The following is a 14121-nucleotide window of genomic DNA, read 5'->3' as shown; positions in this document are numbered from 1 at the left end:
AGCAACATTTTATACGACCTTTGACCCACCTTTACACTCCCAAGATGGCACCTGAGGAAAAAGTGTTTAATTTGTGAAATGATTCTTGCGACATCATCTATAAGTGTGCAAAATATGGGAAAGATAGGACAGGTATTCACCAAGATACAAGATGAAACAGTTATGACCTTTGACCCTTATTTACATACCCAAGATGGCGTCTGATCAAGAAGTCGTTATTTTATGAAATAATGTAGGTGACATGAACTAAACATGTGCAAAATATGGTGGTGATAGAGCATGTTTTTCTTGAGTTTTTGCAAAGAAAGTTGCGCAAAGAAAGAAACATTTCAATACATCGTTGATGAGCTTTAATTTCAACCAAGTATTTTGACGTGATATCGACATCATGTGAAAAAAACAAAGGGCACTTATATGATAGCACGAAGTTTCAGCTACAACATATTAAAATCTCGGAGAAATTCACTGAAGCATGAGATAGTGCTTGATAAAGATAGTCATGTCAATTTTCACATCTAGAAAAACTCCTTCCCATAGAGAGGTAGCACGTAATAGCGAAGATTGAGAAAGAAGTACATATGACCTTTGACCCCATTTTGCACACCCAAGATGGCATCTGAGCAATTAGTGGTTATTTTGTGAAATGATCCTTGTAACATGTTCTTTACGTGTGCAAAATATGAGAAAGATAGGACATATATTTACCAAGATACAGGATGAAACATTTATGACCTTTGACCCTAATTTACATACCCAAGATGGCGTCTGATCAAGTAGTTGTTATTTTGTGAAGTAATGTTCGTGACATGAACTAAACATATGCAAAATATGGTGGTGATAGGGTATGTTTTTCTTGAGTTATTGCACAGAAAGTTGGAGAAAGAAAGAAATATTTCAATACATTGAAGATAAGCTTTAATTTCAACCAAGTTTTTTCACGTGATCCCGACAACATATGAAAAAACGAAGGGCACAGTCACGATAGCCCTACGTCTCAGCTACAACATATTAAAATCTTAAAGAAATTCACCGAAGCATAAGTGAGCTAGTGCTCGATAAAGATAGTCATGTCAATTTTCATTTCCATAAAAATTGCACTCCCATAGAGATCACACGTAAACTGGTCAATTTTGACAAGGTTACTTTCAATCCATTTTTTCAAGGTGATGTCGTCATCTAATCAAAATTGTGTAATTACATTTATAAAAGAGCAGTTCATAAGCTACAACATATTGAAATTTGGGTGACAATGGGCAAAGGACAAGTGAGATACGCTCGAGTAAACTTGAAATTTGATGACGTCATTTTGAAAATTTACTTTTTTTACTTTATTAAGAAATTTGATATCTTTTAATCATTTTGTCAGCATTGTCACCCCATGAAATGACATGTACAACTCATCAGCTTTCAGAATATGTAAAGAAAATAGGGGGTCACCGTCCATCCTGACGAGTAAAATCGGATTTCAAATTGGCGGTTTTTGGCATAGTTGCACTGTATATCGCCATTGACGCGCGCGCGGAATTTCAACTTTGACGGGCCCGTATGACGTCATATTGAGTCGGATTGACTTGAAACTTGGTAAAAATATTCCTTGATATTTCAGGCATCTGATCCGTGTCAAAAAACGGGAAATTTGTATTGCATATGAGCTGTGCGTGCGTATATGTGCGCGCGCGTACGTCCGATTTTTTCAATTTTTCAAAAAATGCTCCAAATGGTCTGAAACGTGTGCAAAAAGATTTTGAGCTCGATTGGAGCATACAAATGTTTCAACGCGCGCGTACGCGCACGTTTTAATAATGAATATGAATTTTGATAATATGAGTAGAATGCGCTTGACTTGAAATATACGTGACGTAAATTTCATTGAAAATTTGCATTCCATTAATGAGATATGAATGAAAATGTGTTTTCATATAATGACGTCATCGTGACGTCACGGTCGACTGATCACTATGATACATTAGATCTGTCATCTTTGTGACATGATACATACATGGTATGATTTTGAAATTGATAGGCAGAGGACTTTCTGAGCTAACCTCTGCACAACTTTTGAGGAGAAATAAAGAAACAAAGAAGAAAGAATCAGTACAGATACAGAAGGTGATCGGAGAGGATACTCGGATCACCTAATTACTCAAGTGATAAACAATATTATGGCTCTGCGATCACTATCCTCAAAAACTGGTATTTAAATACAGAGTTGCAATGTATTAGAGATAATATCCCAATCAAAATTAAGAGTCCTTTTAAAAAGTGTGATCATCAAATTTAAGTCATTGAAGATGGGCCATATGAGACAAAAATATTGATTTACTTTAACTAATATGAAATATGAACGAAACTTCCACTCAGCCAGCAAGCTGCCAACAATGTATAAAGGCTAAGAAAAAGTGATTTCTATAAAGTGACCTGTTGAACTGGCATGTGATGTTGCATTTGTCTTCCCTCTTCACTGCCTTGTTGTCAAATTGGAAAGAGACAAGTACAGTGTATTGATGCATCAGAAAAGGTGCAGATCCAGCCGGCACATGGGGCCGTGACGAAGGGGTCAAAGAAGTACAGAATGAATGAAGAAACAATGGCACCAAAGTGCAATGGGTGGACGGAAGTTTGATGCTAGCATGCAGCAGACTGGCCAATCCTGGATGTCAAATGCTATTGATAACATCTGTTCTTATCGAAATAGAATTCAGAGCAGCCCTTTTACGGAGAGAACACATGGTAATGTCACCTTGCTTAACCTCTCTCTGGACCTCCACTTTAAAGTAGTATTGCTAGTCTATGCTGAGCAGTTACCAGCGGTAATGACAGACACTCAAAATAGATGCTCCATCACACAAAGAGAGGGTGGCATTTGTAGAGGTAGCAGGGGAGAGAGAATTGGGTTCGAAGAGACAGTCAACAGACAAAATGCCAGAGGGAGAGAGTGGGAGATTTAAAAGAACAATAAGCTAATTTTCAGAAAAATAGAAACTCTACGAAAGGTTTCACCACCTGATGGTAAGAAAGAGAGAGGGATTGCACAGAGAAAGATGGCAAAAAGCAGCTGACCAAAAGGAGGAAACAAGGTACAATGTAGCCTGCATCTCTGAGATGGAATATCAGTGGCAGCGCAAGTGAAGCTTGCTCTGCCACTGATGAAGAAATTAGTGAGCCTTTTACTGCTGTTACCATTCCAAAAAGCAGACACTTCCCATTGAAAGAGACATGAAAGTTCCCTATTACTTCTATGCAAAATTTTCATCATATCATATTGAGTATATTAGATGCTTGTATAGACATTTTAAGACCAATGACTGCTTTACAACATAGCTGGGGCCTGATTATTCATACTTTTCCAACCTTCACAATATTGTTGCAACAGTTTATAACACTGTTTTGTAATATTTACATCAGAAGATCTTGGAAAGCATCAAATGTTATTATTGATAATCAGCAGATACAGTACACCGAGAAGTCATACATAACAAATTTCCATGCAAAGGTTTATACAATGTTTCACTATGCATTTATAAATTGAATATGGGCTATTTGATAAACAGAAATTGAGTCTTAACGAACTGTAAAATTGAAGAAACCCAAACTTTTTATTTCAGCTCTACTGCATCCCCTCTCCACTCCTGTGTGTGCGTGACAGCAAAGGAAATCAAGCATTACTGAACTCTACAACACTTGGGCGGCTATCAACGTGCGTATAGGTATCGCCATGGCAATGGGCATGGCAACAGGGGGGTCTGCGTTAATCTCCCCGGCATGGATAATCCGTGGCGGGGGGAAGCAGCGTACACTTCCTCCAGAAATGCGGAGGCCCAGACACATCACATCATCTCCCGCACGTCTCGATGGACAAGGCGGGGTCGGGTCACAGGACAAAACGGAAAGGATCCCTCTTCACATACGGAGGTGGGTCTGCGCCTGGATTTTGGGCGGGAGTGTTTGCGGCACTCTTCCCATCCTCTCTTCCGTTTCTTCTGTTCCTCCCTGTTGGTTTTTAATCCTTTTATTTCGGTCCAAGTAAATATTATCGCAAAGACTGCCGTGTCATGAGGTCACTACCAGAAATTTAGCCCCAGTAATTTTAAAATCAACATGGTTTCAGACCCTCTGATCACATCACAGCAGGTCATATTCTTAGTTCGGTTGTTTGTCATTTCTTTCCTTTGTCCAACTTGGGCAGAGACAACTTCACCTCTTTCCAAAATGTTGACTCTGGGAAAGCTTGTTTTTTATTTGTTTGGGCTTTTTTTTTTGGGGGGGGGGTTGGTCTTTTTGGTTGATTTTTTTTTTCCTCTTTTGAGAGGATCTTGGGGAAGGCAATGACCACCTGTATGAATTTGTTTCCCTGATAAAATGCAAATTGCATCAGCTCCGCTAAACAGAAATAGCTTCCCTGTGTTTTGTGATGAATGGAGCAGTCCAGGCAAGTTTGGCATGATGATTAGCTGGCAAGGCCCCCCTGACAAACAGCAACTTATACCCCTTTCCCGCTGAAGAAAATCTTCCCCGGGGGCACCTGGGGGTACCCGGGGAACTCCGCAGTGTGAAAGGTCACTCGGTTGAAACCTAGGGGAAGCCTAGGTGAAACACCGATGAAATTTTGGGCAATTTTTACCCGAGAAGCGTCCTGGGTAAACACCGATAGTTCAACGGGAAATCACCCGGTGGTTCACCGAGAGCGCCCAGCGTGAAAGGTTGTCTCGGTGAAACACCGGGGAAAATATGCAGATTATGTCAAAGGTCATGTCTTGTTTCTGGTCATGCACACGTTTTCAGCTAGCTAGCGCGCACTCGACCTCCCAAATCCACACGTACAGGGTACTAGTAATTCGTGTTTGTAAACATACACACGACACTACATAGTATGTCGTTTCGTGTGCAATGTGGCGTTCACAGTGCGACAGCATTGTTTTCCATCGTGCTGTGCATTGTATTGTTTAATGAGCACGCGCTGTATACAAAGCTGATATAGGTTTACAATGTACTTGATCGCTTTGATGCTTCCTCCTTCTTCGTCTTCTTCTAGTGTCTAGCTCTTAACTCTTCCAGTAAAGTCTGATAGTGATACAGTCCGCCTCTTGCTTGATTTTTTTCGTATTTTGTGCTTTTCTCGTCAAGTGCTGGGTTTACAGTGTGCAGGAGAAATCCGTTGACGTTTTGTACTGTTGAAATTTGAGGGAATTTTGCAAATGGCTGGAGCGTGGACCAAAGACGAAGAGAGATTGTTACTTCAATTACGTAGCGAGGCAGCAGTGAACGAAGAACTGAGTGGGACGTCGGCTGACGCTGGCACTGCGTACGAGTCCCTCGCCTCCGAAAACTTGCTGAACATGGGATCGAAAAAACCAAATCGCAGATGCACAACAAACTCAAGTACATAAGATCACCCACGTTGCGAGCAGAAAACCCGTCTAGGGGAAAGTTTCCCCGAGAGCAGTGTGAAACGACGGCACTGAAACTTTCACCGAGAGGTTCCCCGGTGAATTCACCGGGGAACCTCTCGGTGGTTCACCGAGACGGGCAGCGGGAAAGGGGTATAAGCCGGAAACAAGTCTGCATTTTTTTTTATATATCCAGTGTGTACTTGAGTTGACCCATAATGAGATTATTTAGTTGGGACATACAGCAGAATGTCATGACGTGGTTCATAATTCATTATTTTTCTTCTCAAACAGGTTTCATCAGTGGGTCTTCTTTTAATAATGAATAAAAAGATAAAAACAAGCTCTTTCCACTCCACACTCTCTATCATAGTGTTCTCTCATTATTCGTCTTCTCTATCCCATCTCATTGTACCTTCCTCCCCTTCTTCCTTGACCTTCTTTCCTGACCTTGTTCTACTTCCTCTGAGGGGTCCAGCCAATACTCCGTAAACTTTTCCCATTTTACGATGCCAACTTTTTGCTCCCATCACCATCACTGTCATAATCAACATTTCTCCCCTCTTCCGATGCTACCTCCTAATCTCCCAGCCTTCATCGCATCATATTGATGTTCCTTCATCCGATTTTCCTTTCATTTCTTGCCATTTTCATTTTGCTGTGTTTGTTTTCCTTGTTATATCTATCAAGAGAGAAAACCAATCAAATCAATTTTCTCTACGTCCCTCACCCTGACTGACGTGTCAAAAAATCCTCAACTACTTGGCCAGAGTGAGTCTTGATTCAGATTGGACAGGTCAGTTGCTGAATTAGATTAGACTCTTCATTTCTCGGCACCCTAGGACACCCATTCTTGTTGGCAAGATGGAGCACATATAACCTAGCCTGACCTGCTGACTCAAAGCTTTGTGCTTATTGTGTTTCGATGGAATCGAGGAAATCGTGCCAATTTCACTATCACTTCTGAAGATCAAACCAAGGCGCTCTTCTTGGACAAGGATGATGAAACATAGCTCTATGTTTAATCTGATCTACATCAAGAAAAAAATCCCCTGCCCCCATATTGCTGTAAAACACCAAACAGAAAGTGAAGGCAACAAGCCTGTAGACTACATCCACAGTGTACGTTTGTCTATTTGTAGAGCTCTTCGACGGGACCGTAGTCAGTTGTCAGCAGTTTGTCTTGGAATTGTGACAATATATATTTCAAATTAACAAGTGTTACACATTGATCACTGTATGAACGTCCTTCCACCAAGAAAAAGGAGCATAGGAAAATTCAAACTTACGATATTGACAGCCGGATTCGCCGTTTAGCCTTGACCAACCGTGGCAGCACTTGTACTTCGTTTCGTACGTTCGTTCGTACACCATACGATACGATGTGTAGTAAGCAGTTCTGAAACGTAAACATCAAAAGGCAAGTTAATTGGGGCAATAACGATAAAGTGATTCAATATCTAACTCTGATAGTTATTGTTTTTTGTCACTAGGGGATAGAAATACTGCAGGTCTAAGACACATTAAATTTACCAATTTACGTTCTGTTAGGGGCGTTCGAGCGGTGTTCATCGCTTGCTGGCTCAGCAAGGAGACACATGCTGCAGATACCGGCTGGGTTCACTAGTCGCACCGTACCTACAGGTACCGGGTGTACCGAAAGGTAGCTGCGCTTTACCTTAATAGTACCTACAGGTACCTGTACGTACAATGTACCTCAACGCAGTCTAGAAACGGGCGGCACCGGGCGGCCGGTTTTGAGCCATATTAAATTTTCTTAATAGAGCCTAGAGAGGTACAGCAGGTGGGTGGGTTACGGCATTGGTTACTAGTACTCCACTCAATGCACCAAACTCTTCAATAACAGAGTCGCAACACGGGAGCTGATGACATGCACAATGATTTAATAGTAAAGCATGAACTGCATGAAATATAAAATTTAGAACGAATGCACAATCGGTGCGAAAGAAAGAGATATTACGTCATAATTTTTCCACTCGCTGTATAAAGTCAGCTCAGACAATTTACATATTCTAGCTACAAAAAGGTTTTATTATAAGATTTAGATGTACACCATACTTGGGTATTGATATCCTCCCTTTGCGTCTTACGATTTTCGGATCAAAAAGATATCGATCATTATGTTAACACAACAACGTAAGGCACACAACGATCCATGCATTATAACGTGATTTACTTTAAGATTTCAAATATTTTTTTTTTCTAATTGATGGGATACGACGAATAAAGATAATCTAACAGGCTGTATAGGACGTATGCTCGTTATCTAGAATGGTATAATACCACGTGATATGCGGCATAGAAGATAGGGAAATATTCATCAAAGTCAAACAAAAATAACTGCTCAGACTCTGAAAACACGCCGGATATGTTTCTGCTAAATGTTTGAGATTGTTAATTGACTTCAGGAAAACAAGCAGTTAGAAGAAAGCTCAATTTCCTCTATATGACGTTAGACCAGGGGATAACGGTCGTCTTTTGGCACTTGCGGTTTTAAGGCCATGACCCCCGCAGAGGTGATCGTGACTTTTCTGGAGGACTTCTCATTTTCAAAGCCCTCTTACATAGGACGAGGAAAATTGATGTAATTAGGGGAAGATTTCCACTAAGCGCTTCAACTATCAATATCCCGCTGGCGGCTAAACTTCAAGGTAGTGTTTCTAAATTTTTGTGTCGAGATGATGGGCGGTAACAAAACCATTAAGTATATATAGACACTTTCTTTGTTATGACTGGTGACAATACAAGTTTCTAAGAAAAGAAAAACGGATGTCGGCTGTTGTTGTTTTTTTCCCCTTGGGTGTATCAAGATTTGGTGAATATAGATCTCAAATCCTTGCAATGGACAGGGGATGAATGTCACACCGTCACTCAACGAGCAGAAAAATTCTCTTCGTATAATACTATTTTGTGCCTGCTTGTATCTTCAGGCTATATTTTAAGACTAGGATTTTCTAACTCGGTCACTTCGCCCAGCCCAGCCCAGCCCAGCCCCGCCCAGCCCCACCCCTTCCCGGGTATACACACGTGCGTGAACACGCGCGCGCTTCCGACAGCTCAGGTTCAAGATGAGTGAAACATGAATTTAAGTTTTGAAACTGGGCTCTATAAAAGTCTGTGCACTTTACTGATCAAGTCGTATTTTCAACGTTATTACTAGTATGTTATACGTTTGATAAGTAGAACATACTAAGAAGATAAACTGCTATTATTGCTATTAAGTGCTATAATCATTCATCAATAAATTATTCTCGCTTGATTCTCACTCAGTCCTGATGGAGATTATAATATAAAAAGATGATTATCTTTTGTCCACACACTGTCATATCATCTTAAGATGTGAAGATAGTATACGTGTCTTTGTTTGTACAATGACTGAGAAGATGTATCCTGAAAGTTTATGTCAAGCCCCATCCCCCCCCCCCCAAAAAAAAAGGTCTTTAAATTCCGTGCTCCCCTGTACCAATATTCTTGAATTTAATCCTTCGATTCTTTATGATCATAAACCCTGACCATGATGATGTAGCCAGAAGGATCCATCTACCAGGGGCTGGTTCTCCTCTTATAGCAAATTTTGAATATAACAAGTATAGGAAACTAAAGAGAGTCAACATACCATTATAATTAGAGAAACCAATCTTGACAAATTTGGGCTATCCATAATATAAGACGTTATCGTGATCTTAATTATACTTTTTTTTTCATGCGTGTATGAGTAAAATATTATGTTTTTTTATTTGTTTGGAGTAGGGTGTTTTTGTTTGTTTGTTTGTTTGTTTGTTTGTTTGTTTGTTTGTTTGTTTGTTTGTTTGTTGTTTGTTTGTTTTTAACTCACCTCCTTTCATATCCGACGCACCACTGATTTGTGTAGCCGCAGTTTGGTCTCCACACTTTTACCATCCGAGTGTACGGCCGCACACAGGGCCTTCTATGGCCCGCCATAGAGAGCTCCTGGTATGGACACACGTTTGGCCTGCAGGATCGCAAAGAGAAGACAGAGAAATAGTCAACACAGTCAAAAATGTGACGGCAGATGTAAAAGTCTGCCACGAGGCGAGAGCCATTTGAACAAGGTAACTGGCGAGGAAGTGATTATACATGTAATATAAACTCATTTAAAAAATAATAATAATAATAAAGTTAGTATTCTGTAAGCATCTCACAAAATCTTGTTTATTAGTTTTACAACGGCAGCTCCTTGATTTTCAAGGGATATATCCGTAAAATGCTGACACTGATTTACCTTTTTCTATATTCACGCGTTGATTTGTGTGTGTAGGCCTATGTGTGTCTGTCTGTGTGCATAATTAACTCTACACAAGTGTGATTAAGTTAGTTTGTACAATCAGGACGGGATATAGCAGTATACGATATTTAAGACCTTTATAAAAAAAAATGAGACTTCACTTTCATTCATTCATTCATTTCATTTTTTTTCATATTTCTCAATGAATAATAAAAAAATACATCAAATGTAACAAAATTGAATAATACATGATATCCAGCTAGGAGACATACTGTAAACATATTATAACACAAAGTGGTCGATCTATAAAAGTTGGAATATGGGAATGAATGCTAGAGAAATATGAAGTTAGTTCATGACTATAGAAGCAATGCAACATGACTGTAAAGTAACAAAGTCTGCCAAAAGATACAATAATTTCAAATAAAGTGCAGTTAAAGGGCATTAATCGCTCTTTTATCAAATTCACATGCCCTTCCGACACAAAAGGCAAAACTTTCCACTACGTAGACTATAGAAATTCTCGTAATAGAATTTTCTCGTAATCTGCCAATTTGAATTTCGCGAAATATTGGCAGCAGCTAAAGGTGTGATTGGACCACACTTTCACAATGCGTACAACGGGAATGGATGTTTCTCGATCACAGTCACGGTACACTGGCACAATGCTGGAATACACAAAGAAAAGTCGATCATAGGAATCAAAAACACCTTAGTTAAGCTCAAAGTTCATGGAATTGACTCAAAGATTATTATTAATGTTACGTGGAGTGATCGATTCAGGAACCTCAAATGAAGAATCATGTCGAATACATTTTTAATGTGCTGGCGGTAATAGCAAAATTCTATTGTGGCAGCGACAAAACCAACTAAGCGATGATCCTTTTTTCTTTTCTTTTTTTTTCAGATTGCAGAGCAAAGTGCTTAATGGCGCCTTTTGAAAAGGATAACGATCCAGTATGACATTGTGAGATCATGCGACATTAATCATTCATGCAAACAGGAGATGTCAATGTGGTCCGGGAAATCTAAACTGTACTCGAACTCCATCGATGATATTCCTCCGCGCATTCAGTGCAGGATGTTCGCTATAGAAACACCGCAAAGTTTCATGGTGTAGTATACGCCTGAGAAATTTATTGTGAACAGATTGAAACAGATCACATCGGTAATGAAAACAAACAAGAATAATTCAGAAGTAACAGGAACCAAGTAATTTCGGCATAATATGGTATGAATAACATTACTTATTTCATGAGATTTTTTTTTTCTTTCTTCCCTTTGGATCTATCTGCATCTTCAAAACTGAACTTTGCAAAGTTCCATTGTTTCCGAAGAAGATCGTGTTTGTAGTATACCAATGCAATAGAGGGAACAGTGTGATAATCATTGCATGAAAAGGCAAGACAGAGAAACAATTGCTCTTTATCATGCGTCTTGTGTTAATCCTGGAATCCTCAATTCCAAAGGCAGAGTTGTAACTTATTCGGTTTATGCATGGTTTATGTCCCCTTTCGTTCCACACGACACCTAATCTATCCGCAACACACGTTCCATTCACGCCGAAATTCGACGCCAACTTGATCTGCGCCCATTAGCAGCCTCTCGCCATGGGGTATGCACTGATCATCACCTGGCGAAATTCAAAGATTAGGCGTAATCAGAGGAGAATGCTGGCATACAAATTACTTTATTTGATTACAGAAAGAGGAAGAAAATAGAAACGTCGCAAAAAAGCCAGAAAAAAAAAACATACAAACTTAAGAGGCATTTTCTCAGAGTGGAGAAAAGGCGAAAAATAGTTTGCTGCTTTGATATTTTCTGCTTTGTAGCTGTTTGCGTGATTTTCCCCCAAGGGAATACCCGGCGAGAGAAGATGAGAACTTTGTGTATGTACCACTCGTTGTTCGGTTACCTCCATTATCAAGGTCAGATTCGCAAATGGAAGAAAGGAATTCCCTGCGCAAATATGCATTCCATATGGACCAAATGTAAATGGTGTCAAATGGGGCGGGAGGGGTGGGACACATTATAACTTCTTAGAAGTCTCGTCATTATTTTGGGCGCGAACGTATAAAGCGGGCTATCATGCCGCTAAATGGGATCCGTATTCATCCACTTGATGAATTACATAAAAATATGCCATTAGTATCCAAGGACGTTTTAGCTCGACAGGTGTGGTTGAGGAGTCCAATTCAGTCTGTAAACATCGGCGATTAAAGCCAAAATCTTGTCACGGAGCTCTCGTGTTGAGTTGAACTGTCGAACGCTTGTCCTACAGCATGCATGCCTATATGTCTTGCTAACAAAATTGCCACAGCAACTTCTAAATTGCAGACAACCTGATGCAGCTGACGACGATTTTCCCTGAAGTGAAAGAGTGTAGTTCATGCTCCTCAGAGCTTTTCGTTTGCAAACAGTTTACAAAAATAAATACAAAACCCCTTATTTAACCTGCCTGACACTATTCAATAATGTTATAGTCGGCACAAAGTTACATAAAACCACCTCACCCAGCCTTCCCCTATATATAACCCACCCATTCCCCTCTCTCTCAGTTCATTCTATCTATCTATCCGTTCATATTCACCTGTCTGTCTCTCTAATATTGTTTTATATTATTCTGTATACATCAATTTAGTTGTTTTATATAATTATTACATGACAACTTGACTAAGTTTGGGTTCTCTGGTCACAACGCAACACTTCTCAACTCTCAGTTGCGAGCTTTTATCTTTTTATCTGACTTTCTTCCACAACATTTAGTCAGTAACCGGTTACAGTTGTGGTTACCTGTAGTGGCAGGAAGACCAACAAAGAAACATGCTTGTTGACTTGCTGCCTCTTCCTGTCAAAGAAAGTTACATGTAGGCCGGCTTACTTAGGAAGTGCAGTATGTGCGCGTCGGGCTCCTTTCACTCCGGTTAAAGCAATATCCGAAGGTCGAGTTCGTTAAAATTGTCTTCAGGGGCATTGCACTCCCTTTTATGTTACGTGGATCCATATTATTATGTATTAGTTTGTTGTGTATATTTGAGTTATCTCTCGGATCTTCTTAAGATTGCATTCACCTGAAGTAGTCATTCAAGACTGTATCATCGCATGCGAAAAGTGCAGACTTCGCAAACACTTCGGAGCTATACTGAAACGGCCATATTTACCTACTTTCGTATGCACTGAACGATGCAAATAAGAAGATATCGAGGAATGGAACTGACAAGCAGATTTTAAGAAAAAAGTGGCAGTAATAATTATGAATGGTGTTACCGGTAATCCTTCTAGTAGTGTATAATGTATATATAGTGTAGGCCTATATGCTGCAGTAGGATGGCATTTGTAGTAGCAGCAGTCAGTATACTAGTAGTAGGAATGTTAATAATAATTCATAGTCATAGCAGTAGTTATTGGCATAGTAATACTGTAGTAGTAGCAGTTGAAGTATATATAGGAGGCCCTACATTGTGGTATATGGAGTAGCGGATGTTCTATAGAATTGATAGCAGTAAGTATATTAGTTTCAGTAGAAGCAGGGTTGTATAGGAGGTAGGAGGATCGAAAGATAAAGTTTTCCTTGGTAGGATTACTAGTAACATATAATAAATGCGGTGTCTGAACTAGCCCGAGAATCTGGGGCAGAGATCAGCGTCCCCATATCGAGGGGCGGGTTTAAACATGACAGGAAAAAAGGGCGTTTAAGAAAAACGGTATAAGAGGCAGAACAGAAGAAAGGCGGCAAAGGAGCATGGTTGTTAGTTCTTCTGCATCTGAACCCGCTATTGCCTGGCTGAACAGCACCGAACTGCTGGTTGTCGACACGCGGAGATTGGGGCGAGTTGCAAACCTTCTTCTCTCCTCGCCAAAAATAGCCGCCGACAAAAATTAGGGACGTCCGCCGATCTTGCAGGCGAAGGACACGCACAAACTTTTGCGTCTTTTCGTAAAAAAAGCCATACAAAACAGCGAAAGACAAATTTTCCTTCTCTCCCTCTCCCTCTCTCTTCTCTGGTGAGAGAAATTTAGATGACAGCTTCCAGTTTCCGCTGTCCCGTCTTCTAGATCGGATCTACTTCCTGATGGACAGCTGCTGTTCTTTACTAGTGTCTCCTTGTGTAACCGTCCGAGTGAGTAGGTGTGTGTGTGTGTGTGTGTGTTTGTGTGTATGTGTGTTTAATTGTTACTATTTGTGTTCTGAAATTATACTGCAGACAATGAAATTGCATTAATAGGTTTCATGAAATTATATTGTAGAAAGAAAATACAATGTTTCAAAATGAAATTATACTGTTCAAAATGTATAATTGCAATATTATGATTAGCTTCATAATAGATTTGTTGTAGCCCTATCAGATAAAGGAAATTAGATAAAAGATCTAAAAAAAACGTGTGTGTGTCCGCGTGCGTGTGTGTGAGAGAGGGTTTTTTTCAGTTTGTGTGTGTGTGTGTGTGTGTGTGTGTGTGTGTGTGTGT

At 39.9% G+C, this 14121-nt stretch overlaps 1 protein-coding gene across 1 annotated transcript in view; it reads right to left on the bottom strand.

Annotated features, from left to right (window-relative positions):
• Positions 1-4480: 4480 nt before the first annotated feature.
• LOC140238523 (EGF-like and EMI domain-containing protein 1) overlaps positions 4481-14121 on the bottom strand; it is a 38641-nt gene continuing 29000 nt past the window's right edge. The window contains exons 2-4 of the mRNA XM_072318427.1: positions 9244-9381; positions 6677-6786; positions 4481-4572 (exon numbers count right to left, since the gene is read on the bottom strand). Of these exons, the coding sequence (XP_072174528.1) occupies positions 4481-4572; positions 6677-6786; positions 9244-9381 (340 nt within the window). The remainder of the gene's footprint in view (positions 4573-6676; positions 6787-9243; positions 9382-14121) is intronic.

This window comes from Diadema setosum, chromosome 15, assembly GCF_964275005.1.
Source record: "Diadema setosum chromosome 15, eeDiaSeto1, whole genome shotgun sequence".
NCBI classification, from domain to species: domain Eukaryota; kingdom Metazoa; phylum Echinodermata; class Echinoidea; order Diadematoida; family Diadematidae; genus Diadema; species Diadema setosum.
The sequence above is the reverse complement of the archived record's forward strand: the minus strand, read 5'-3'. Positions and strand labels throughout refer to the sequence as shown.